Source organism: Ranitomeya variabilis, chromosome 2 (assembly GCF_051348905.1).
Source record: "Ranitomeya variabilis isolate aRanVar5 chromosome 2, aRanVar5.hap1, whole genome shotgun sequence".
In the NCBI taxonomy this organism is placed as follows: Eukaryota; Metazoa; Chordata; class Amphibia; order Anura; family Dendrobatidae; genus Ranitomeya; species Ranitomeya variabilis.
This window is the reverse complement of record NC_135233.1, coordinates 709,382,134-709,407,346: the sequence shown is the minus strand read 5'-3', so window position 1 is coordinate 709,407,346 and position 25,213 is coordinate 709,382,134. Positions and strand designations below refer to the sequence as shown.

General features: G+C 46.6%; 1 protein-coding gene across 2 annotated transcripts in view; it reads right to left on the bottom strand.

The window, feature by feature from the left end:
- Window positions 1-14,775, bottom strand: part of LOC143807668 (dynein light chain 1, cytoplasmic-like) — a 63,880-nt gene extending 49,105 nt beyond the window's left edge. Inside the window, exon 1 of one of the 2 annotated variants that reach the window (XM_077289481.1) lies at window positions 14,623-14,775. In XM_077289481.1, coding sequence (XP_077145596.1) covers window positions 14,623-14,675 — 53 coding nt within the window. In that variant the 5' untranslated portion in view covers window positions 14,676-14,775. The remainder of the gene's footprint in view (window positions 1-14,622) is intronic. The other variant, XM_077289483.1, reaches the window with a different exon arrangement.
- Window positions 14,776-25,213: the final 10,438 nt, after the last annotated feature.

The window sequence follows — 25,213 nt, the reverse complement described above, 5'->3', positions numbered from 1 at the left end:
CAAGCCCAGGGTTAGTAATGGTGAGACGTCTATTAGACACCCCCATTACTAACTCCATAGTCAATTGTAATAAAGACACATACCGAGTAGCAGTGTAGTGCAGTGCAGTGAGTGGCAATATCATCTATGAACTCCAGTCACATTTACTGACATCAGCGCTCTAATGAATATGCCATTTCTAGGGTGCCTGAGGGATGATGTTCTTAGTCTGGGAGGGGGCCAATATCCATGTCCCATTCCAAGGCTGTTAATATCAGGCCACAGCTGTGTGCCTAGTCTTTGCTGGTTATTAATTATAGGGGGGACCCCATGTCATTTTTTGGCTGGTCACTCCTTGTTAATAACCAATAAAGGCTATCTAGACAGCGGTGAACTGATATTATTAGCCTGGAAAGCTCCATGTTTATTACCCCTTTCCAGACTATACACATCATCCCCCAGCTGTCGGCTTTCCCTTAGCTGGCAAAGAAAAATAAGTGGGACACTGCACCATTTTTTTAAATTTCATTCTGAGCTAAATACAGACTGTTTTTTTTTTTTAACAATGATGAGTGTGAGACGTAACGCATATATACCCTCTTGTCCTGACTCAGAAACTGGCAAATTCCCGCAGTGCACAGTGTGCGTTTGCTGGGGGATTAAGTTTGCAGTCACACAGATTTGTACTGAACAACCCCTTTAATATGTCATGCTTTAAATAAAGCTGTTTTGTTAAAATTACTGGTATTTTGCTTTGACAAAACTGTATTGATATACTTACAAGTAGGTGCGGATTACAAGTGTTTTTGATGCGTTTCCACAGCAGAAACACATGTGCAGTTTTTACCTGCTGCATTATCACACCTAAATCTTCGATGAAATTCCACACAAAAAACTCAATGTAACAGGAAGAGAAATTGACATGCTGCGGATTTGAAATGCACACCGCAGGTCAATTTACATTGTGTAAAAAGAAGCACAGTGTGCATGAGATTTCTATAAAGATCCCATCCATTTTGCTGGAATTGTAAGGCTAGGGTCACATTGCGTTTATGGCTGAGCGCTAACGGACAGCGTTGCACGGGGAAATTAATGCTGTGCAACGCGTCCGTTAGCGCTCCCATTGCCCTCAATGTTAAAGCGCATTGCTAGCGCGTGTCATTTTCGGCACGCGCTAGCGATGTGCCGGTCTTTTGTAGCGCGCCTCGGACGATCTGCGCTAGCGGGGACGTTTAACGCGACCCCGAAAAAGACATTGCGTTAGCGCAATCCGCTAGCTCTTAGCGCTAAACGGATTGCCCTAACGCAATGTGACCCTAGCCTAAGACACCGCGTTTTTGATACATAAAAAATACTCAGTGTCAAAAACGCACCAAAATCTCATCCTGGGACCGTAACCTTATAGCTTTTTTTGTATAGTTTGTCATAGACAACATATACCTTTGAGATTAGAAGTCTAGCAAAACACCAATTTATTTTGCTATGATCAGGAATAGGGTTGAGCGACTTTTACTTTTTTGGGGTCGAGTCGGGTTTTGGGAAACCCGACTTTGTCAAAAGTCGAGTCGAGTGAAATCGGCCGATCTTCTTGAAAAGTCGAGGTCGTTGTTCGGCCGAAACACGAAACCCAATGCAAGTCAATGGGGAAGCATAGTCGGCAGTGAGTGGAGGCCAGGAAAACACCTACAGTGCCCATTTTAATGCCAAAAACATCAATTCTTGTTACTTAAGCTTGTCAATCTTAATTTACCTTACAATAATAGGTAGCCATTGAAAATTGGGGGGTCATTTGGCTAAAGTTGTGGGGGGTAGGGCTGGTTCAAGTTTTTAGTGGGCCCAGGAAACGTGGACTACGTCACGGCGGTGGAGCAGTTAGAGGTAAGTATTGCAACGTTGCAAGTGCTGTGATCCTGAGCAAGCAGGGGGTCCCACTCGTTCGCATTGGCACTGGCACAGGGCCCCTCACAGTACGGCGGTGTGTTTGCACGGCGGGGGCGCCTCCCACCGGCAGCGACACTTTTGCGTACTATGAGGGGCCCTGTGCCAGTGACGTCGCCAACGAGTGGGCCCCCCCACCTGATGAAGGAACCTGCACTTTCACCTGCACCTTCCTCTTTGTCCCCGTGTTAGGTGGTATAGTATGCGGGAAGAGGAACCAGACTTTCAGCAGGGTCAGATTCAGGCTGTGTAGAGTGCAAGGGGAATGTAGTGGTCTGGGTCAATGTACCAGCGGGCTAATCTAGCAGTGGCTGGGCAATGGACAGGATGAGGAGGAAACACAGATCTAGGCCCAAATAATAAAGTGGCCTAAATGCAGTTCAAAATTGGTAACAGGACTAACCAGGCGGCATTGCTTTGTTCAGTGGGGGACAACTGTAATGAGAGGCTGACACAGTGAGTAGGGCCAAATAAGTAACTAGGCTAAATGCAGTTCTAAATTGCTAACAGTAGGAAACAGGCGGCACTGCTTTGTTCAGTGGAGGAGAACACCAAGCAGTGGCATACACCGTTACTAGGCCCCAACCCAAGTAGTAGGGCAACAGCAGTGTTACATTTAAAAATACTTAATGAGAGCCTGAAGGTTGAAGCTCACACAAGGAAACCTGGAGGAGAACACCAAGGAGGAGGAGAACACCAAGGAGCGGCAGACACCGTTACTAGGCCCCAACCCAAGTAGTAGGGCAACAAAAGTGTTACAGTTAAAAATACTTAATGAGAGCCTGAAGGTTGAAGCTCAGACAAGGAAACCTGGAGGAGAACACCAAGGAGGAGGAGAACACCAAGGAGCGGCAGACACCGTTACTAGGCCACAAACCAAGTAGTAGGGCAACTGCAGTGTTACATTTAAAAATACTTAATGAGAGCATGAAGGTTGAAGCTCAGACAAAGAAACCTGGAGGAGAACACCAAGGAGGAGGAGAACACCAAGGAGCGGCAGACACCGTTACTAGGCCCCAACCCAAGTAGTAGGGCAATAAAAGTGTTACATTTTAAAATACTTAATGAGAGCCTGAAGGTTGAAGCTCAGACAAGGAAACCTGGAGGAGAACACCAAGGAGGAGGAGAACACCAAGGAGCGGCAGACACCGTTACTAGGCCCCAACCCAAGTAGTAGGGCAACAAAAGTGTTACAGTTAAAAATACTTAATGAGAGCCTGAAGGTTGAAGCTCAGACAAGGAAACCTGGAGGAGAGCACCAAGGAGGAGGAGAACACCAAGGAGCGGCAGACACCGTTACTAGGCCCCAACCAAAGTAGTAGGGCAACAAAAGTGTTACATTTAAAAATACTTAATGAGAGCCTGAAGGTTGAAGCTCAGACAAGGAAACCTGGAGGAGAACACCAAGGAGGAGGAGAACACCAAGGAGCGGCAGACACCGTTACTAGGCCCCAACTCAAGTAGTAGGGCAATTGCAGTGTTACATTTAAAAATACTTAATGAGAGCCTAAAGGTTGAAGCTCAGCTTTTTCAGTGGAGGACAGCGTGATTTAGTGGCGCAGACAGACAAAGGTAGTATGTGTTAACTAAAAAAGTTGGCTCTATGCAGTTTTAAATTGGTTACAAGGGTACACAGGCAGCATTGGTGTGGTCAGTGGAGGACAATTGGAAGGAGGGACCGCAGACAGACTTCCTAGGCCTAAAATAATAAAATAGGCTCTATGCAGTTTTAAATTGGTAACAGGGGTACACAGGCAGCATTGGTGTGGTCAGTGGAGGACAATTGGAAGGAGGGACCGCAGACAGACTTCCTAGGCCTAAAATAATAAAATAGGCTCTATGCAGCTTAAATTTGGCAACAGGGGTACACAGGCAGCATTGGTGTGGTCAGTGGGGGACAATTGGAATGAGGGACCGCAGACAGACTTCCTAGGCCTAAAATAATAAAATAGGCTCTATGCAGTTTTAAATTGGTAACAGGGGTACACAGGCAGCATTGGTGTGGTCAGTGGAGGACAATTGGAAGGAGGGACCGCAGACAGACTTCCTAGGCCTAAAATAATAAAATAGGCTCTATGCAGCTTAAATTTGGCACCAGGGGTACACAGGCAGCATTGGTGTGGTCAGTGGAGGATAATTGGAAGGAGGGACCGCAGACAGACTTCCTAGGCCTAAAACAATAAAATAGGCTCTATGCAGCTTAAATTTGGCAACAGGGGTACACAGGCAGCATTGGTGTGGTCAGTGGAGGACAATTGGAAGGAGGGACCGCAGACAGAATTCCTAGGCCCAAAATAGTGAAATAGGCTCTATGCAGCTTCCATTAGGTGGCAGGGGTACACAGGCAGCATTGGTGTGGTCAGTGGAGGACAATTGGAAGGAGGGACCGCACACAGACTTCCTAGGCCTAAAATAATAAAATAGGCACTATGCAGCTTAAATTTGGCAACAGGGGTACACAGGCAGCATTGGTGTGGTCAGTGGAGGACAATTGGAAGGAGGGACCGCAGAAAGACTTCCTAGGCCTAAAAAAATAAAATAGGCTCTATGCAGCTTCCATTAGGTGGCAGGGGTACACAGGCAGCATTGGTGTGGTCAGTGGAGGACAATTGGAAGGAGGGACCGCACACAGACTTCCTAGGCCTAAAATAATAAAATAGGCTCTATGCAGCTTAAATTTGGCAACTGGGGTACACAGGCAGCATTGGTGTGGTCAGTGGAGGACAATTGGAAGGAGGGACCGCAGACAGAATTCCTAGGCCCAAAATAGTAAAACAGGCTCTATGCAGCTTCCATTAGGTGGCAGGGGTACACAGGCAGCATTGGTGTGGTCAGTGGAGGACAATTGGAAGGAGGGACCGCAGACAGACTTCCTAGGCCTAAAATAATAAAATAGGCTCTATGCAGTTTTAAATTGGTTACAGGGGTACACAAGCAGCATTGGTGTGGTCAGTGGAGGACAATTGGAAGGAGTGTCTGACACAGTAAGTACTCCCAAAAACAAACTAGATGTTAATGTCTCCCAAACCCCCCCCCCCCCAAAAAAAAAAAAAGGGTGGCATACTTAGGTACAGGGGTGTGCTCCTATGCTGACTTTCAGACATTGTAATTTTGCGCAAAGTATTTACTGGTGTAAATGTAGGACAGGGCCCCTGACTATTTTAACTAGCATCATACATGTTAACAAATTGTTATTGTCTGTGCCACGCATGGAGGGATTTCAGTGCATAGACTAAACAGTGGTGGAGCAGCGACAGATAATTTTGCAAGTGGTAGAGCACGTTTTACCTTGGGGGGGGGGGGGGACACTCTCTCCTGGCCGGCGGTACAAGCCCAGGGCCCCTCATGTTACAACGGTGTGTCTGACGTTGGGTGCGCGCCACCACCGCCAGAGACACTTCATTGTACTATGAGGGACCCAGTGCCAGTGCCGTCGACCAAAAGTGGGCACACCCACCTCTTCAGACAAACGGCACTCTGACGGGTGCTTGCCACAAGTGGCGAGACCACGGCCAGTTAGGGCATTTAGGGAGGTGTAAAGATGTCGTATGCTGGACAAACAGCAGCTGCAAATTACGAGATTGGAACAGTCAGTAACACCAGTCCCAAAGCAAGACCTTTTTACAGGAAAGCTAGGTGTCAGCCGGGAAAGGTGGGGCAAAATAATTTTAAATCCATGAGTGGTTCATTTTAATGAAGGTTAGATCATCAACATTTTGGGTAGCCAGACGAGTCCTTTTTTCGGTCAGTATTGAACCAGCAGCACTGAATACTCTTTCTGACAGCACACTAGCTGCTGGGCAAGCAAGCTCCTGCAATGCATATTCAGCCAATTCAGGCCAGGTGTCTATTTTGGATGCCCAGTAATCAAAGGGGAATGACGGTTGAGGGAGAACATCGGTAATGGAGGAAAAATAGTTAGTAACCATACTGGACAAATGTTGTCTCCTGTCACTTTGAATGGATGCTGCTGTACCTGTCGTGTCTGCGGTCATTGCGAAATCACTCCACAACCTGGTCAGAAAACCCCTCTGTCCTACGCCACTTCTGATCTGTGCATCTCTAACACCTCTGCCCTGTTGCCCCCTGCAGCTCGTGTGAGAACCATCACCGGCGCTGTGTGCTGGGAATGCCTGAATCAAACGGTCTACAAGAGTAGCTTGTTTGGTTGCCAATATCTGTTCGAGGTTCTCATGTGGCATGATATTTTGCAATTTGCCTTTATAGCGAGGATGAAGGAGGCATGCCAACCAGTAATCGTCATCTGTCATCATTTTTATAATGCGTGGGTCCCTTTTGAGGATACGCAAGGCATAATCCGCCATGTGGACCAATGTTCCAGTTGTCAAGTCAGTGCATATGCTGGGTTGAGGAGCACTTTCTGGCAAATCAATGTCACTTGTCTCCCTCAAAAACCCTGAACCCGGCCTTGCACCGCCAGCAGTTTCTATTGCCCCCTGAGAAGCTTCCTCATCCAAAAAATAGTCATCCCCATCATCCTCCTCGTCCTCCTCCTCTTCGCCCGCCACCTCGTCCTGTATACTTCCCTGAGCAGACAATGGCTGACCGTCATCAAGGCTTCCCTCCTCCTCGGCTGCAGACGCCTGTTCCTTTATGTGCGTCAAACTTTGCATCAGCAGACGCATTAGGGGGATGCTCATGCTTATTACGGCGTTGTCTGCACTAACCAGCCATGTGCATTCCTCAAAACACTGAAGGACTTGACACAGGTCTTGGAGCTTCGACCACTGCACAGCTGACAACTCCATGTCTGCCATCCAACTGCCTGCCCGTGTATGTGTATCCTCCCACAAATACATAACAGCACGCCTCTGTTCGCACAGTCTATGAAGCATGTGCAGTGTGGAGTTCCACCTTGTTGCAACGTCAATGATTAGGCGATGCTGGGGAAGGTTCAAAGACCGCTGATGGTTCTGCATATGGCTGGAGTGTACGGGCGAACGGCGGATGTGAGAGCAAAGTCTGCGCACTTTCAGCAGCAGGTCGGGTAACCCCGGATAACTTTTCAGGAAGCACTGCACCACCAGGTTTAAGGTGTGAGCCAGGCAAGGAATGTGTTTCAGTTGTGAAAGGGCTATGGCAGCCATAAAATTCCTTCCGTTATCACTCACTACCTTGCCTGCCTCAAGATGTACAGTGCCCAGCCATGACCGAGTTTCTTGCTGCAAGAACTCGGACAGAACTTCCGCGGTGTGTCTGTTGTCGCCCAAACACTTCATTGCCAATACAGCCTGCTGACGCTTGCCACTAGCTGTTCCATAATTGGACACCTCGTGTGCAACAGTGGCAGCTGCGGATGGAGTGGTCGTGCGACCGCGGTCTGTGGATGAGCTCTCGCTTCTGCTGGAGGACGAGGAGGAGGAGGGGGGACGAATGCCTACAGCCAACTGTTTCCTAGACCGTGGGCTAGGCAGAACTGTCCCAATATTACTGTCCCCTGTGGACCCTGCATCCACCACATTAACCCAGTGTGCTGTGATGGAGACGTAACGCCCCTGGCCATGCCTACTGGTCCATGCATCTGTTGTCAGGTGCACCTTTCTACTCACAGATTGCCTGAGCGCATGGACAATGCGGTCTTTTACATGCTGGTGGAGGGCTGGGATGGCTTTTCTCGAAAAGAAGTGTCGACTGGGTAGCTCGTAGCGTGGTACAGCGTAGTCCATCAGGGCTTTGAAAGCTTCGGTTTCAACTAACCGGTAGGGCATCATCTCTAACGAGATTAGTCTAGCAATGTGGGCGTTCAAACCCTGTGTACGCGGATGCGAGGATGAGTACTTCTGCAGCGCCCCAGAGTCCTGGTCGTTGCAGTACTGTGGCTCCGCCGCTAAGGGGGCTATGGTACGTCTGATGGCACTGAAGGAGTTCATCTGACCAGGTATCACATACACCCATACATTTCACAGTCGGGCCTCCAGGGGGAGCTAAGGGTGCTATTTATTAGGCCACTCCTCACCGTGTGGGTAAACTGGGGGTCAGGCAGGAAGTTAGACAGAAAGCTGACTGGGTTGGAACCAGACAACACCTGGTGGCAGAGGGTGTTGTGGGGGAAGATTCGGTAGGGCCCCTGTCAGGTTTGGGACCCTGACAGAGGCCTGGCAACAAGAAAGAACGTCATGGGACCGTGCCTGCTCAGCATAGCGGCGGTGCCCTAAGAAAGGATCAGAAGCGAGATATATTGTGCTGAGTGAGAAACGAGATCATAGAAAGAAGGAGAATACCAGTAGGAGTTGTGCTGTAAGACCGAGGCAACATCCTACTGAGGCGCACAACCGGCGGCCGGAACGCCGAGGAAGTATTCATATATCTAGCTCCAAGCAATACTTCAAACCAATGGCAGGACAGTCAGTCACAGGCGGGCTGTCTCACCTAAATCACCTATGCAGACTTGGGGGGCAACCTGTGGAGAGGGGCGACTCTAGGGTCCCGGAAGAGCTCCGAGCCTACCCGTCATACGGGTGCGTCCCAACCATAACACCGGGAGGGACGGAGGATTAGCAGAACATCATCTAATCGAGTTGTTGTGAGGGAACATCAGAAACAGACACAACAGTTGTGGGGACTTTCCGTAAGCACAGCAGGGGAGGACCACAACACATAGCACTAGCAGGAAGGCACAGATTTCCACCTGCAAAGAGAACTCTGGAGGTGCCATTGGACCGGCCGGACTTGCGCAGCCTGGTGAATCGTATTCCGGACTGAGGACTCAGAGATCTTCAGTAAAGAGGTAAAGAGACTGCAACCTGGTGTCCTCGTTATTTACTGCACCGCACCACCACCACTATCTACATCTATCACTGTACGCCCCTCAGCAGGGTCACGGACCGGGTCTAGCCACCATGACAACACCAGAGCAGAGACTCAGAGGCCTGGTACCGGTTACCCCTCGGCCCTGCGGCAGTGGGGGCGCTACACTTCCTTTTCCTAACGAGAGTCTCATGTAGGGTGAGCTGGACTGGAGAGCTGCATACGGTGGAACTAGCGGGGGTGCCGGTGGACATGGGTGACTGAGAGAGGGTTGGTGGTGGTATTCTTGATGGTGCCCTACATACAGTTTTTCCGACAATGAACCTGGTGATTCCCTGACTGCTTTGGCCTTGCGACGAAACCGCAACATTACCTGCAGGTGGTGTGGTAAACGGTGGGCTTACAGTGAGGGAAGGGATGTCGCCTTGCTGATTAGCTTCATTGTGAGAGGGTGCTACAACGTTAAGGGACGTTTGGTAGTTTGTCCAGGCTTGCAAGTGCATGGTGGTTAAATGTCTATGCATGCAACTTGTATTTAAATTTTTAACATTCTGACCTCTGCTGAAGGTCCTTGAGCATTTCTTACAGATGACTTTGCGCTGATCATTGGGAGCTTGGTTAAAAAATTTCCAGGCTACACTCTTCCTATCGGATACCTTTTCAGGCATTGCACACTGAGCTACTTTAACCTGATGGCCAAGCTGTCCTACAACTGGTTTTGGTTTTGCCACACGTTTTTGGCCAGATACGGGCCTGCCAGATGGAACCTGTTGCGATGTTGATGCCTGCTGCGGCTCCTCCTCCTCCGCTTCAGAGCTACTGCCGCCTGCACCCTGTTCCCCCAATGGCTGCCAATCGGGGTCAACAACTGGGTCATCTATGACCTCCTCTTCTATGTTCTGGGCACCTTCCTCTGGGTCACCGTGTAAGCCGGTGCTATAGCGTTCGTGACGGGGCTCCATAGTCTCATCGGGGTCAGATTCTGGATCAGTACACTGCGAGGGCAATGTTCTGATCTGAGTCAAAGGAACAGCATAATAATCTGGCTGTGGCTGTGCATCTGTGCACTCCATGTCCGATTCATCTTGTAATGGGCATGGCCTGTTAACAATTTCCCTTTCTAACCCAGGCACGGTATGTGTAAAGAGCTCCATGGAGTAACCAGTTGTGTCGCCTGACGCAGCCTTCACTGTTGTTCTGGGTGAAGGACACAAGGAAGCGACTTGTTCCTGACCGGGAGCATCCACTGACGACGCACTGCTCTGACATTTGGCACTTTCCGAGGAGGAGGCGAAAGAGCTAGAGGCAGAGTCAGCAATGAAAGCCAATACTTGTTCCTGCTGCTCCGGCTTCAAAAGCGGTTTTCCTACTCCCAGAAAAGGGAGCCTTCGAGGCCTTGTGCAGCCAGACGATGACGCTGGCTCAACAACTCGAGACTTAGGGGCTATACTGCTTTTCCCACGACCACCTGATGCTCCACAACCACCACCTCTACCATATCATTACCAGCTGCCAATGACCGCCCACGACCACGACCTCTTCCACCAGACTTCCTCATTCTTGGAAAAATGTTACCAAACTAACAACCGTTATGTGGTCCTGTAAAACCAGGTACAAGGTGTGCGTGAACTTGTTGGGAATATAAATCTCCCTTTTTTATGTGTGGGAGAATGCAGTGAAAAATGAGGCCCACTGTATTACACAACAACACAGTTTGATTAGCAGAAAGAGGCTGGCAGATATGGCACTAACAGGAGTGACGCAGATCAAAACTCTGCCAATAGAAATGTCCCTCTTTATGTGTAGGAGAATGCAGGGAAAAATCAGGCCCACTGTATTACACAACACAGTTTGATTAGCAGAAAGAGGCTGGCAGATATGGCACTAACAGGAGTGACGCAGATAAAAACACTGGCAATAGAAATGTCCCTCTTTATGTGCGGGAGAATGCAGGGAAAAATCAGGCCCACTGTATTACACAACAACACAGTTTGATTAGCAGAAAGAGGCTGGCAGATATGGCACTAACAGGAGTGATGCAGATAAAAACACTGGCAATAGACATGTCCCTCTTTATGTGTGGGAGAATGCAGGGAAAAATCAGGCCCACTGTATTACACAATACACAGTTGGATTAGCAGAAAGAGGCTGGCAGATATGGCACTAGCCGGACTGACGCAGATGCACACACTGGCAATAGAAATGTCCCTCTTTTTTTTGATATGGGAGACAAGGGATTGAATCAGGCCCACTATATCACGGTATAGTTCCTGTGGCACAAAATGACTGACAGATACCACAGACAGCACTCGCACACATGCACAGGTTTGGCAAGATTATTCTCCCTTTATTTTAATTTTTTTGGGGGGATATGTGAGACAAGTGATTTAATCTGGCCCACTGTTACACAGTAGGTTTCCTGTGGCAGAAAAAAAATAAATAAATGCCACACACAGGACTGGCACTAATGCAGATTTGCCAGTTTTAATCTCCCAATTTTTTTTTTGTTTTATGGGAGAATTAGGAAGAAATCTGGCCCACTGCTACACTACACAGTAGGTTTTCTGTGGCAGAAAAAAAAAGACAGATGCTACACACAGGACTGGCACTAATGCAGATTTGCCAGTCTTAATCTCCCACTTTTTTTTTTGTTTTATTGGAGAATTGTGAAGAAATCAGGCCCACTGCTACACAGTAGGTTTTCTGTGGCAGAAAAAAAAAGACAGATGCCACACACAGGACTGGCACTAATGCAGATTTGCCAGTCTTAATCTCCCAATTTTTTTTTTGTTTTATAGGAGAATTAGGAAGAAATCAGGCACACTGTTATACAGTAGGTTTTCTGTGGCAGAGAAAAAAAGACAGATGCCACACACAGGACTGGCACTAATGCAGATTTGCCAGTCTTAATCTCCCACTTTTTTTTTTTTTATGGGAGAATTAGGAATAAATCAGGCACACTGTTATACAGTAGGTTTTCTGTGGCAGAAAGTGGCTTGAAGAGATATAACAAAAAAAAAAAAAAAGTACTACAATTACTATCTCCCTACAGTAATCTCAGAAAAGTGTGGCAGGCAGCAATAAAAAGGAGTGCTGCACACAAAAGTCAAAAGTGTGGACAAACAAACAAGATAGCTGTGCAGAAAGGAAGGAGCAACAGGATTTGTGCTTTGAAAAAAGCAGTTGCTTTGCATAGCGGCGTACACACAGCAACGCAGCTATCAGGGAGCCTTATAACCTACAGAGATGATGAAGAGAAATCTAGCCTCCACTGTCCCTGCAAAGAAAAGGTGGTGTTGGACAGTGGAAATCGCTACAGCACAAGCGGTTTTGGGGTCAATTTACCCTGCCTAACGCTATCCCTGCTTCTGACGAAGCGACAGCAACCTCTCCCTATGCTCAGATCAGCAGCAGTAAGATGGCGGTCTGCGGGAATGCCCCTTTATAGCCCCTGTGACGCCGCAGAAAGCAAGCCAATCACTGCCATGCCCTTCTCTAAGATGGTGGGGACCAGGACCTATGTCATCACGCTGCCCACACTCTGCGTGCACCTTCATTGGCTGAGAAATGGTGCTTTAAGCGTCATATGAAACGCGACTTTGGCGCGAAGATCGTGTACCGCATGGCCGATCCCACGCTGGGATCGGGTCGGGATTCATGAAACCCGACTTTGCCAAAAGTCGGCGACTTATGAAAATGACCGATCCGTTTCGCTCAACCCTAATCAGGAATACTGTATAATTATTTTTACTTTTTACTAACTTATTTACAACTACATATAACACACGGTATCTACATGGATAATGCATGATGGACATAAGAAGAACACAGTTAAGTGTTTTTAATTCTTTACATAATTAAAAAGTATTAAAAAGACATTCTCTCCATGATGATTGTGTCAGGAAAGGCAGATGTTCTTCTTTCCTTCTCCGATTTGCTGCAGGTGTTTCCCATACCAAGTCAATGTAGTCCATTATATCTCCCATGACAGACTTTTATCCAAAGGGCATTAGCATTGGTATATTACCAAAGCAACAGAGCATGAAATCATACTTTATATTTTCCACAAGACACAAAATAGGATCTTGATGAAGCAAAGACAAAGCAAATACAGTACTGTAATCAGAGTAAAGGTCTAAAAAGTATACAGCTAACACAAGGGTGCATACAATAATGAATTTATATTCAAAAGAGACAGACAAGGAAATTAGGGCAGGAAATCAGGGAAGAGTAATCGAAAGGATGAAGGAGGAAACCTTGCTGAAACTGCAAAAACTAAGGGCCCATTTTATAACAGCAACTATGCCATCATAAAAAGCTTTTTAACCTGCAGATATGGGCCTGATACCTCAAGATTGACATTGTTTACGCCTGTCATGATGAGGAGATGTGCTGGAGTCAGACACTTCTGACTCATTTGGAGGCGTATGATCAGTGGTGTAACTTGAATGTCATCGGCCTAATGCAAAAAAATCCAACAGAGCCCTCAATTATTGCAAATCTTTAATTCTTTAATAGGATTGGTATTGTTATTTAGACCAAAGGGACTTTTGGGGCCCTTTAGGCTCCATGGCCCAGATGTGATTACAGCCCCTGCATCTATTGCAGTTACACCCCTTCATATGACTCTTATTGACTGAGGAGCCTTGAATGAGGGGCGTACTCCTCTGACTGCACTTTGCCACAACTCGTAATTCCATCCCAGCTGTCCCCATAGTGACTGCCACAGCTCACCATGAATTTGATGATCCTGTCCCTCCCCACTTTGTTGGAGCTGAACAAAAATGCTATGAGAAAGCCCAAAAAGTCCCATAATTTTAGCATAGCTGCCGTTGTACCAAAATTATGTTACTTTTCAATGCTTTTTACTCCAGAATACTTGTGTAAAGGCTTTGATGAATCAGGCCCATAGAGTTAATCTAATAACATTACAATGCTGCATGGCCCTATTACTGAAAGTGTGGCCAATGGAAGAAAATGAACTTATTTTGTCCTGGGAACCATCGGCTCTCAGTCATAGGGGCGTACCGTGCTGGTGTTAGGGCGTGTGAGTAACAGATATAATGTTGCTAGGCTGGAGTCACACTTGCGAGTGCAATGCGAGAAACTCGTGCGAGTCTGTCGCATAAATATCGAGCATATATTTCTATGCAGCTAAACGCTTCGGTCTCGTGTGCCGGTGGCAGTGCCGGGGATTGATGCAAGAGACTCGCGAGAGTTTCTCGCATTGCACTCGCTAGTGTGACCCTGGCCTTATTTGGGTTAAGGTACAATGCTGCCCCAACAACTTAGATGCCACTAGATTTTTTTTTCAATAAATTGGTGAACGAGGGATAATGTGGAGGAGTCTTTATTAGAATAAAGACTCCTCTCCTTTAGTTACCCCAGGACTTGATGGCAGACGAGATTTTTTACAAATCACACCTGTCATCAACCCAAACTACCATTACTCCGATTGCCACCGCACCAGAGCAATCCGGCACAGCCGGGCAAAGCGCCTGAATTGGTACATCTAATTTTATGCACCAATTCTGTGATGATTTTTTTTAGTTTGGAAGGGTCCAATAACCATGATAATATGAGCCTGATAATATAAGCCCACAGCTGTATTTATCTTGGCTGGTTATCAAAAATAGGGGAGAAGTAATGTCGCTTTTTTTCACTTAAATATTTATTTATTAGGTTGATATACGTCAAGAAAAGTACACGCACATGGCAAATATTATATATCTCACAGATATCCATAGCTATATATCTACCCCATATTTATCTATTTATCTATTTACTCCATATCTATCTACCTATATCTTTGCACCTCTAATGGTATACCAAACAGAGACAAAAATGCATGTGAGATGAGGTGTGGGATTCATTTAGATGCGTGAAAGCCTGAACAAATACTGATTGTGGGAACGCACTGTAAAAGTGGAATAATACCTGACCACATTGCTCCCGGCAGCAACCTCATTCCATTTGACCGCTCTTACCATCCATTTCAGCGATTTTCCTGCCCCCCAAACCACCTGCTAGGGCAAGCCTGGGCAGACAGCGGCCCGCCAGCCACATCCGGCCCCCTGAGTGTTTCTGTGCGGCCTGCTGACACTCACAGCCAGCGGGCCGGAGAGGGACTGATCTATGAGTCTGATCTTTCTCAGAAGCGATTGTTGCCCCGCCCCCATCTTCTCATTGGTGGATGCGGGGCTGCTCAGTTCCTGGCTTGCAGAGCTGCGGAAACCTATGCAGGTCAGGAGGCAGAGCGGTCAGGACCGGAGGAGGGAAGCATGGACTACAACACCAATCTGCTGCAGATAATGGGCAGGGAGCTTCTAGGAGCCCAGATACCCCAGTTGTGGGGCTGTAGTTTAGGTTCAGGGAGAGCAGCTTATTAGTAGCCACTGCATCTCCCAGGATCTTCCTGGTAGCTGAAGGGAGATAAAACACTTGGGCTGAGTATTCCCACTGAATATGGGGTCCAGCAGTGAAGTGCCCCCTCACCTCCACTACATACATATTCTATGTGCTCCCCAAACTGCTCTTCTGCCCCCACCATGTATGCCTCCTCACCTCTGTATGTGAAGGTTAACCCTTACCTCCCTCTTTGCTCCCAGCTTGTACTGTGGTATGTCCTGTGCAGGAGAGGTAAGGGTTAAGTCCCCCATAGTGCTCCCCCCTGTGATCTGTGGCTTATCACATCCACTCATCGACTGTTCAGCCTGTTGAAGTCTATGGGTGTGCAAAAATAAAAAAATTGGATCCCATATGAATCATCCATATAGCATCCGATTTTTACGAATACATTTCCATTACTAACACAGGACACTGTATTTCTTCTTTTAAATTTTATTCACTTCTGCTCTATAAAAATGGATGCCATATAGATGACAATACAGATGGAAAATAGTATTTTTCTGGACGAAAATCATGATTTTTTTATATGCTCATGTAAACTTCATCACATAAGCAACTGCTTTTTAAAAAGTGATAAAATTAATATTATGCAGAATTAAAGGGTGATCCGAAACCAGAGGTGACTTTCATACTAAATTTAATTCAATAATCTACTCACTTTTCTAATATATTTCAGTTAAAAATTTCTACCTTTCCCTCTCTAATGTAACTGTCACGGGGAGACTAGGTAAGCTAAGGCTGGTTACCCGGGCCCCTGCAATATCCCTCAGACTAGGGAAAACCCTGTCTATCCCTCTCTCAGAATTTACACTAATGGTGTGCTTGTCTGGGCCACCAGGCCTGGCCCTGACTCCTGTTTCAGCCCTATGCTGAAACCACCACCCACCACCCAGCGAATAGACCACACACCAACCCCCACAGAAAGCACAGACAGGGAAAACTAAAAAACGCACCACACCGCAGACACACAGGAAAACACAATAATGTGCCCAGGGCAAAACAAATACAAATATAGGAAGGAGAAATATAACAAAGGATAATACACCACCAGATACGATATTTCTTCTCCAAGACCACCACTCCAGACCGGAATCACTAGGCACAAGCTATAATCGGCGACGCCCAAAGTCCAGCAATACTATTTAAAGGCCGTGGGCGTGACCCAGCCTCCAACCCGAGTACCAGCTAGATTAACCCTGGGCAACCTGGATAAAAATATAGCCGGCGCCACTGAGTGTATAGTGGACGAATGTGGAATTACCGCTGTCTGTCGGACGCCCTAGTGTGAATAGCGTCCGACATGACAGTACCCCGCCTTCTACGAGGGACCCCAGGGCCCTCACGACTTATAGGACCCGGCTTGTCCGGATGGCGGCGGTGAAACATACTGACCAGCCGGTCCGCATGTATGTCCGAGGCTGGTACCCAAGACCTTCCCTCTGGCCCATAACCCCGCCAGTGTACCAGGTACTGTAAAGTGCGGCGCACTACTCGAGAGTCAACCACCTTGGAGACTTCAAATTCCAAATTGCCATCCACCAAGACCGGAGGTGGCATCGGCGCCGCGTCCACAAAACCCACCACCTTTTTTAATAAAGTTCTGTGGAACACATTGTGTATCTTATATACCATAGGGAGCTCCAATCGGTAGGCTACCGGGTTAATGATGGCGGCGACCCTAAATGGACCAATAAACCTTGGACCTAATTTCAGGGATGGTATTTTGAGTCTTATGTTTTTTGTGGACAACCACACCCAGTCACCCACACTCAGGTCCGGACCTGGCACACGTCTACTGTCAGCCACTCCTCCAGACAGATGACAGTTGTGCTCCTAGCTGGTCCTCCTCCGGGATGCCAGCAGAGCCCCCCCTGACGCAGAGTACAAAATTGAGGATGGTGCCCATAAACACAAAAGAACGGGAACTCCCCAGACGATTCCTGACGGTGATTATTTATGGCAAACTCCGCCAAAGGAAGGAACGTCGACCACTCCTCCTGATTGTCAGAAACAAAGCAACGTAATTACTGCTCCAAATTCTGGTTCATACGCTCGGTCTGACCATTTGACTGAGGATGAAACGCCGAAGAATGCGACAACTTGATCCCCAGCCGTGAGCAAAATGCTTTCCAAAATTTTGCCACAAACTGAGTACCCCTATCAGACATGATGTCAGATGGGACCCCGTGAAGTCTGACCACCTCCTGAACAAATACCTGAGCCAGAGTCTTCACGTTAGGCAACGAAGTCAAGGACACAAAGTGCGACATCTTTGAGAACCGATCAACAACCACCAGGATGACCGTGTTCCCAGCTGAGGAGGGCAAGTCTGTAATAAAATCCATGGAGATCTCCGTCCATGGCCTACTGGGTACCCCGAGAGGATGTAGTGTGCTAGCAGGACGGGAGCGGGGCGTCTTAGCCCTAGCGCACGTGGTGCATGCTGACACGTACGAAACCAAGTCCTGTCGGATTTTGGGCCACCAAAACCGACGCGACACCAACTCCAAGGTACCTTTAGCGCCTGGGTGGCCAGCCAGGACAGCATCATGATATCACCCAAAACCTTTAGGCGAAGATGGAGCGGTACAAACGATTTGTTAATGGGAAGCTCTGGTGGTACCTCCTCCTGAGCCTCGGCAATCTCAGCCTCAACCTCGGTCGTGAGAGCCGAGACCACTACACCCTTTTGGAGGATGGGTATCGGATCTTCCCGAGGTTCTCCCCCCGGAAAACACCTGGACAAAGCATCCGCCTTAGTATTCTTAGACCCCGGTCGATAAGTAACATAAAAGTTGAATCGCGTGAAAAACAATGCCCAGCGAGCCTGCCTGGGGGACAGACACTTGGTTGACTCTAAATAAAGCAGATTTTTTTGATCGGTGATAACTGTAACCTGGTGGACTGACCCCTCCAAGAAGTGTCGCCATTCCTCAAAAGCCAACTTGATAGCCAACAACTCCCTGTTGCCGATATCGTAGTTACGCTCGGCGGGCGACAGCTTCTTGGAGAAGTAGGTGCATGGACGCAACTCGCCCAAGGATGAGCCTTGTGACAGCACCGCCCCCACTCCAACCTCAGACGCATCGACTTCCACGGTAAATGGTTTCGATACGTTCGGTTGCACCAGAATGGGGGCCAAAGCAAAACTGTTCTTCAGGAATTCGAGTGCGCGCACAGCAGCCTCAGGCCAGGCGGAGAAATTGGTACCATTTTTCGTCATGTCAGTGAGCGGTTTAGCAATGATAGAAACATTTTTGATAAACTTTCTATAATAGTTAGAAAACCCAAGGAACCGCTGGAGCGCTTTTAGGTTATCAGGCCGTTCCCAACGCAGGACCGCTTGCACCTTAGCGGCGTCCATTTTAAACCCTGAAGCAGACACAATACAACCCAAGAAAGGCAACTCCTGAACCGAAAATACACATTTCTCAAGTTTTGCATAGAGCTTATTCTCTCTGAGTAGCTGTAACACCTGCCTAACATGCTCTAAATGAGTATCACAGTCGCATGAATAAATGAGAATGTCATCTAGGTACACAATAACAAATTTCCCCAGGACATGCGAGAACACATCATTTATGAAATGTTGAAATACAGCAGGCGCATTTGTCAACCCAAATGGCATCACCAAATTTTCAAAATGACCCTCAGGAGTATTAAAAGCCGTCTTCCACTCATCCCCTTGACGGACTCTTATGAGGCTGTATGCCCCCCTGAGGTCAAGCTTGGAGAACCACTTAGCACCAGCCACCTGGTTGAACAAATCAGGTGTCAGCGGCATAGGGTATGGATCACGAACCGTAATCTGGTTTAACTCCCTGAAATCCAGACACGGGTCGTAACCCGCCATCTTTCTTCTTAATGAAGAAGAACCCCGCTGCCACAGGCGGGGACGAAGGCCTGATGCGCCCTTTGCTCAGACTCTCAGCAATGTAGTCTTTTAAAGCTTGCCTCTCAGGACCAGAAATGTTAAACATCCTTGCTTTCGGCAATTTGGCCCCTGGTTTTAACCTAATAGTACAGTCATAGGGTCGATGTGGTGGCAATTCTGAGCAACCCTTCTCAGGGAACACATCCACGAAATCCAGCAGTGACTCAGGAATGCTAGGAGTCACAGCGGACACACATGTGGCCAGGCAATTCTCCTGGCAGAATCCGCTCCACTGGATTATGTCCTGGGTTTTCCAGTCAATCACCGGGCTGTGCATAGATAACCATGGAAAACCAAGAACCATTTGTGCAGGAAGATTACTGAGCACTCTACATGTAACCTGCTCAAAATGTAGGACACCAATGTGGAGTTTCACCTCAGCCACAAACTCAGTAATCTTCCCCTGTGGGAGACGAGCGGCATTGATGGTGACCACCCGGATAGGATGAGGCAGTTTTTCGATCCTGAACTCGGCTCTGCGCGCAAACTCCTCATCAATGAGATTAGTGGCAGAACCACTATCCACAAAAACAGTGATTGGCAGCTCTCTGCCAGCGACCATAACTCTGGCAGGGAGCATACATTGAGAGACCACCATGGAAGATATGCATAAGCTCAGATTGGCCTCTTCCACACCCTCTGAGCTTAGTAGTTTTCCGCCGTTGCACTTTTCTTAGATAACAGAGGACAAGCATTTACATAATGCCCATTTTTACCACAGCAAAAACAGACTCCCTGCTTCCTGAGAGAGAGGGCTCGATGATGTGACACCCCTGCGATTTGCATAGGCTCCGTGGGCTCACCTGCAGCAACCTCATGTGCACCTACGCCCTCCCCCACAGGTGGCGTCTCTTGTGCCCCCTGACACAAACGGCAATCAATGCGGATAACAAGACTCATAGCAGACTCTAGAGAAGCAAGAGTCTCATACATCAGGAGGGCTTGTTTAACCCTTCTCGAAACCCCATGAACAAACTGACTCCGCAGCGCGGGGTCATTCCATTGTGTGTCCACCACCCAGCGGCGAAATTCAGAAGAATAATCCTCCGCCATTCGCTCCCCCTGGCGGAGAGTGCGTATTTTAGATTCTGCTAGAGCCATTCTGTCAGGATCATCATAAATGAGCCCAAGAGCAGAAAAAAAACTCTCCACTGAGTTAAAAGCAGCTGAATCAGATGGTAAAGAAAATGCCCATGCTTGGGGGTCCCCGTTCAGTAATGACAACACCAGGCCCACACGCTGAGCCTCATTACCTGAGGAGATTGGGTGCATACGAAAATATAATTTGCAAGCTTCACGAAAAATAACAAATTTACTGCATTCCCCAGCAAACCTCTCAGGTAAAGGGATCTTTGGCTCTGCAACTCTACCTGCAGTTTCAGCTTGCACATTAGATACTACTAGACCCTGTTGCTGAACCGCCCCCTTCAACTCAGTGACCTGTAAGGACAGCGCCTCCAACTGGTGGGTTATGGAAGTCATGGGATCCATGGAATACAAAATTTTGGGGCCGATTATAATATCACGGGGAGACTAGGTAAGCTAAGGCTGGTTACCCGGGCCCCTGCAATATCCCTCAGACTAGGGAAAACCCTATCTGTCCCTTTCCCAGAAGTTACACTAATTGTTGTGGATTCTGTTTGCGGGCTCCCTCTGGTGGTTACTGCTGGTACTGGGTGACTTTGGTGGGTTGCGGCCTTTGGTTTCCATCTGTCCATCAGAGGCTGGGTGTTTCCTATTTTACCTGGCCTCTCTGTCATTTCCCTTGCCGGCTATCAATGTGTTCAGATGTGCTCTGTTTGGTTCCTGCCTACCTGCTCCCAGATCTTTCAGGATAAGCTAAGTGCTGATTTTCAGTTGTTTGGTTTTTTGTCCAGCTTGCTTAGAATGTCTCTTTGTTAGCTGGTTGCTCTAGTGGACTGAGGTTCTCCCCATGTGCCATGAGTTGGCACATGGGTTCTTGTAATCTCAGGATGGTTTTTTTGATTAGGGTTTTTTGCTGACCGCTCAGTCCCCTTTTGTGTCATTCTGCTTTCTAGTTTTCAGCGGGCCTCTATTTGCTAAAGCTATATACATCATCTCTATGTGTGTGCCTTCCTCTCATTTCACCGTCAATACATGTGGGGGGCAACTATATCTTTGGGGTTAATTCCTCTGGAGGCAAGTGAGGTCTTTGTTTTCTCTGCAGTACTAGTTAGCTCTTAGGCTGGTGCGTGGCGTCTAGAACCAACGTAGGCACGCTCCCTGGCTATCTCTAGTTGCGTTTGTCAGGCGTAGGGCAGCGGTCAGCCCAGGTTCCATCACCCTAGAGCTCGTCCGATATTTATTATACTTTGCTCATCCTGTGCTATCCCTAGCCATTGGGGATTCATGACAACTAATGGTGTGCTTGTCTGGGCCACCAGGCCTGGCCCTGACTCCTGTTTCAGCCCTATGCTGAAACCACCACCCACCACCCAGTGAATAGACCACACACCAACCCCCACAGAAAGCACAGACAGGGAAAACTAAAAACGCACCACGCCGCAGACACACAGGAAAACACAATAATGTGCCCAGGGCAAAACAAATACAAATATAGGAAGGAGAAATATTTCAAAGGATAATACACCACCAGATACGATATTTCTTCTCCAAGACCACCACTCCAGACCGGCACGAGGCACAAGCTATAATCGGCGACGCCCAAAGTCCAGCATGACTATTTAAAGGCCGTGGGTGTGACCCAGCCTCCAACCCGAGTACCAGCTAGATTAACCCTGGGCAACCTGGATAAAAATCTAGCCGGCACCACTGAGCGTATAGTGGACGTATGTGGAATTACCACTGTCTGTCGGACGCCCTAGTGTGAATAACGGCCGACATGACAGTAACTTCCTGTCTGCTTGTGTTTTTGTTTTTTTTTTACTTCCAATGACTTTTTTTTTTAGAATCCCAGTGCACTTTGGGATACTCACATGGGACATCATTAGGGGGCAGAGGCTGCAGTCACTGCCACAGCTGCTTTCCCCACCATGAAAATAGCGTCATCTGTTTCAGGGACTGGACTGGCCTCTGCCGGGTCATCTCTTCTCCTTAGAGGCAGCAAAGGAGCGCACGGACACTGTGCATTCAAAGGAATATAGCACAGAAAACTCATACCGAGTATGCATCAGAATTTACAACCGAAGCATTATCAGGTGAGGACTAGCCGAGCCTCCAAAACAGACATCACTGATGGCGCCTAAATTCAGAGAGGGTGCAGAGTTTGCGGCAGTGACCGCAGCTTCTGCCCCCCGATGACAGCTAATTTGAGTATCCCAGAATGCACTGGTGAATCTCAAACAAAATGTCATGGGACATTAAAAAAGACAAGAAGTCAGAATGTAAAGGGTACGTCAGGGAATTATTCATTGAAGTATATTAGAAAACAAGATTAGATTATTACACTGAATAGATATACATTTAATATGAAATTCACGTTTGGTTTCGGACCAGGCCCTTTAAGTTCAGCCGATTGGTTCGGCCCTCCAAAGCAGTGCCAGTTTCTGATGTGGCCCCTTGGGAAAATTAATTGCCCACCCCTGTGCTAGGGTCTTCTGGAAAAATGCTCGAGTTTTCCATTGACTTTCATTATACTCGTTACTCAAGTAGAGCCTGCCCGAGCGTCCGACCTGTGTGATTCGAGTACCTAGCCCTCAAACATTTTAGTGCTCACTTATCGCTATTGCAGACCTGTCTCTCATTTGTTTTTATATATAGTTGTTGACTATGTATTTGCTATAAAAGCTAAAGCTTCTTTTTCTGCTTAACCAAGAGATGGATGGAAATAATTTGGAGTTCCAACCTGATTCACAAAGTAGGACTTCCATCTTTACAATTTGCCCATACAAAAGAATATAAAAAAAACACAATAAGATAAACAATCAAACACAACTTTCTCATTGGATATAATATAACATGAAATATCTTCTGAATGTCAGCCATGTGCATTGGCATAGATTTTCCAACCAAATGATCTTTCTACATAGATGAACAAATATAGTTATAGTCATCTGATCTGCCTAAAGCTCCTCAGTGGGTTATTTACACTTTAACAAGACTACTTTGTACTGGTAAAATTGGTCTATTATCAAAAAGATTCTAAAAATATTTTTCTTTCTGCATTTAACTTCTGGCTGGTTTAAACAGAGAATTATTTTTGGAAACAAATGCCACACTTTCTTTAAACTTTTTCATCTATTTTGTTTTGTTTCCCTGGAATTTTGTTTGTCAGAAATTAAAAATCAAAAATCGTAATATCATTTCATCCAAAATTATTGGTCCATGAAAATTGGCAGAAACATCAGCAATATTTCTGCATTCCCAAGTTTAAAGACCCTTTTTCATAAATAGGAACCGAGAAGTCATAACATTTTGCCTATATAAGGGTATGTGCACACGTAGAATGGTCCACTGCGGATTTTTTCCCTATGGGAGGTGGAGCCACATATTCATCACTGTAATGAGCGGCACCACGTGACCGCTCACACAGGACAAGCTGCGGCGCTGAGAGGAAGCATCGTGAGAGCTGGGTGAGTATTTTAATGCCAGCGGGCGGGCGCACAGGGGGTGGGAAGCGGCAGGTGACAAGGATCTTTATTTTAAACACAAAAATAATTTTAAAAAAATTGATTTTTCATTCCTTCTCTCCAGCGAACGCTGCTGGGGAGAAGAAATGAATGACGGCTTCAGCACCACATGCTGGGGGGACAGCACTTACTGTAGCGCTGTCTCCTGCCTGGTCTGTGTGGTACTCAGTCGGCACACAGGGTGCACACGGACAGCATCCATGTTCGGTACGTGTTTACACGGACCTATTGACTTTAATGGGTCCATGTGATCCGTGCGCTCCCACGAACACTGACATGTCTCCGTGTTTTTCAAACGGACACACGGTCCGTGAAAACACGCTGACATGTGCAGAGACACATTTATTTTAATGTGTCTACGTGAGTCAGTGTCTCCGGTACGTGAGAAAACTGTCACCACATGTACCAGAGCCACTGACATGTGAAACCGGCCTTAGTGACAGAGCTCATTTTGACCTTGAAGACCAAGCCCAATTTATGAAAGCTTCCAAGTCACTTTATGTTGTATTAATTCAGGAATGCTTTAACATATGTCAATGATTTTATATGTTTTGAGTTTTCTTATGAAAATATCTGAAATATGAACATTTCTAATTTACAAACTGTGAATGTTTCACCCTTAAACCACATAATCATACCACACAAACTAGTTAATAAACAACATTTCTCATGTTTACTTTATATCATGATTACTTCTCAAAATTGTATTTACTTTTTATGGTAGAAAGGATTCAAATTTTGCAGCAATTCTCTTTTTTCTTTCAAGGAAATTCACAAATTTTATTTTAATGGACCCATTCAGTTTCAAAGTGATTTTGAGTGCCTTGTATATTGGTAAACCACAAAAAATGATAACGTTTTAAAAACTATACCTCTAAAATGACCAAGAACTGCTTTCACGAAATGTTTTAACCTTCAGATATTCACAGAAATGAATGAAAATGGAATGAAAAAATGATTTTTTTTTTCACTAAAATATTGATTTAGCCCCAAATGTGGTGGTCATTTTAACAAGGGTTAATATGAGAAAATAGACCATACAAATTGTTAACCAAGTTTTCATAATTGTAGCAATAGCCCATATGTGGTCAAAAACTACCAAAATTGCCAAAACAACAGGTACTTCCAGATGTGACCCACTTTTGGAAAATATACCCTTCAATTAATTCATCAAGGAGTGTGGTAAACAATTTGAACTCAGAGGTGCTTCCCAGAACTTTATAACAATAGTATGGGAAAATGAAAAAATTATTTTTTTCCCAGTTAAATGTTGATTTAGCTCTAAATCTGTCATTTTCACAGGGGTAACACAAGAAACTGAACCCCACAATTTTTTACACAACTTCTCCCAAATGGACCCCACAATTTTTTACACAACTTCTCCCAAATGCGTACCCCACATGTAGTTAGAAACTGGCTCTAGGTGCCAAAAAAACAGACCCCCGCCACAAGTGACCCCATTTAAAAACTTCAACCCTTAAGGCATTCATCTATGGGTGCAAGTGAGCATTTGTACCAATTAGGTCTTCACAGAATTTTATAAGATTGGGCAATGAAAATGAAAAATTACATATTT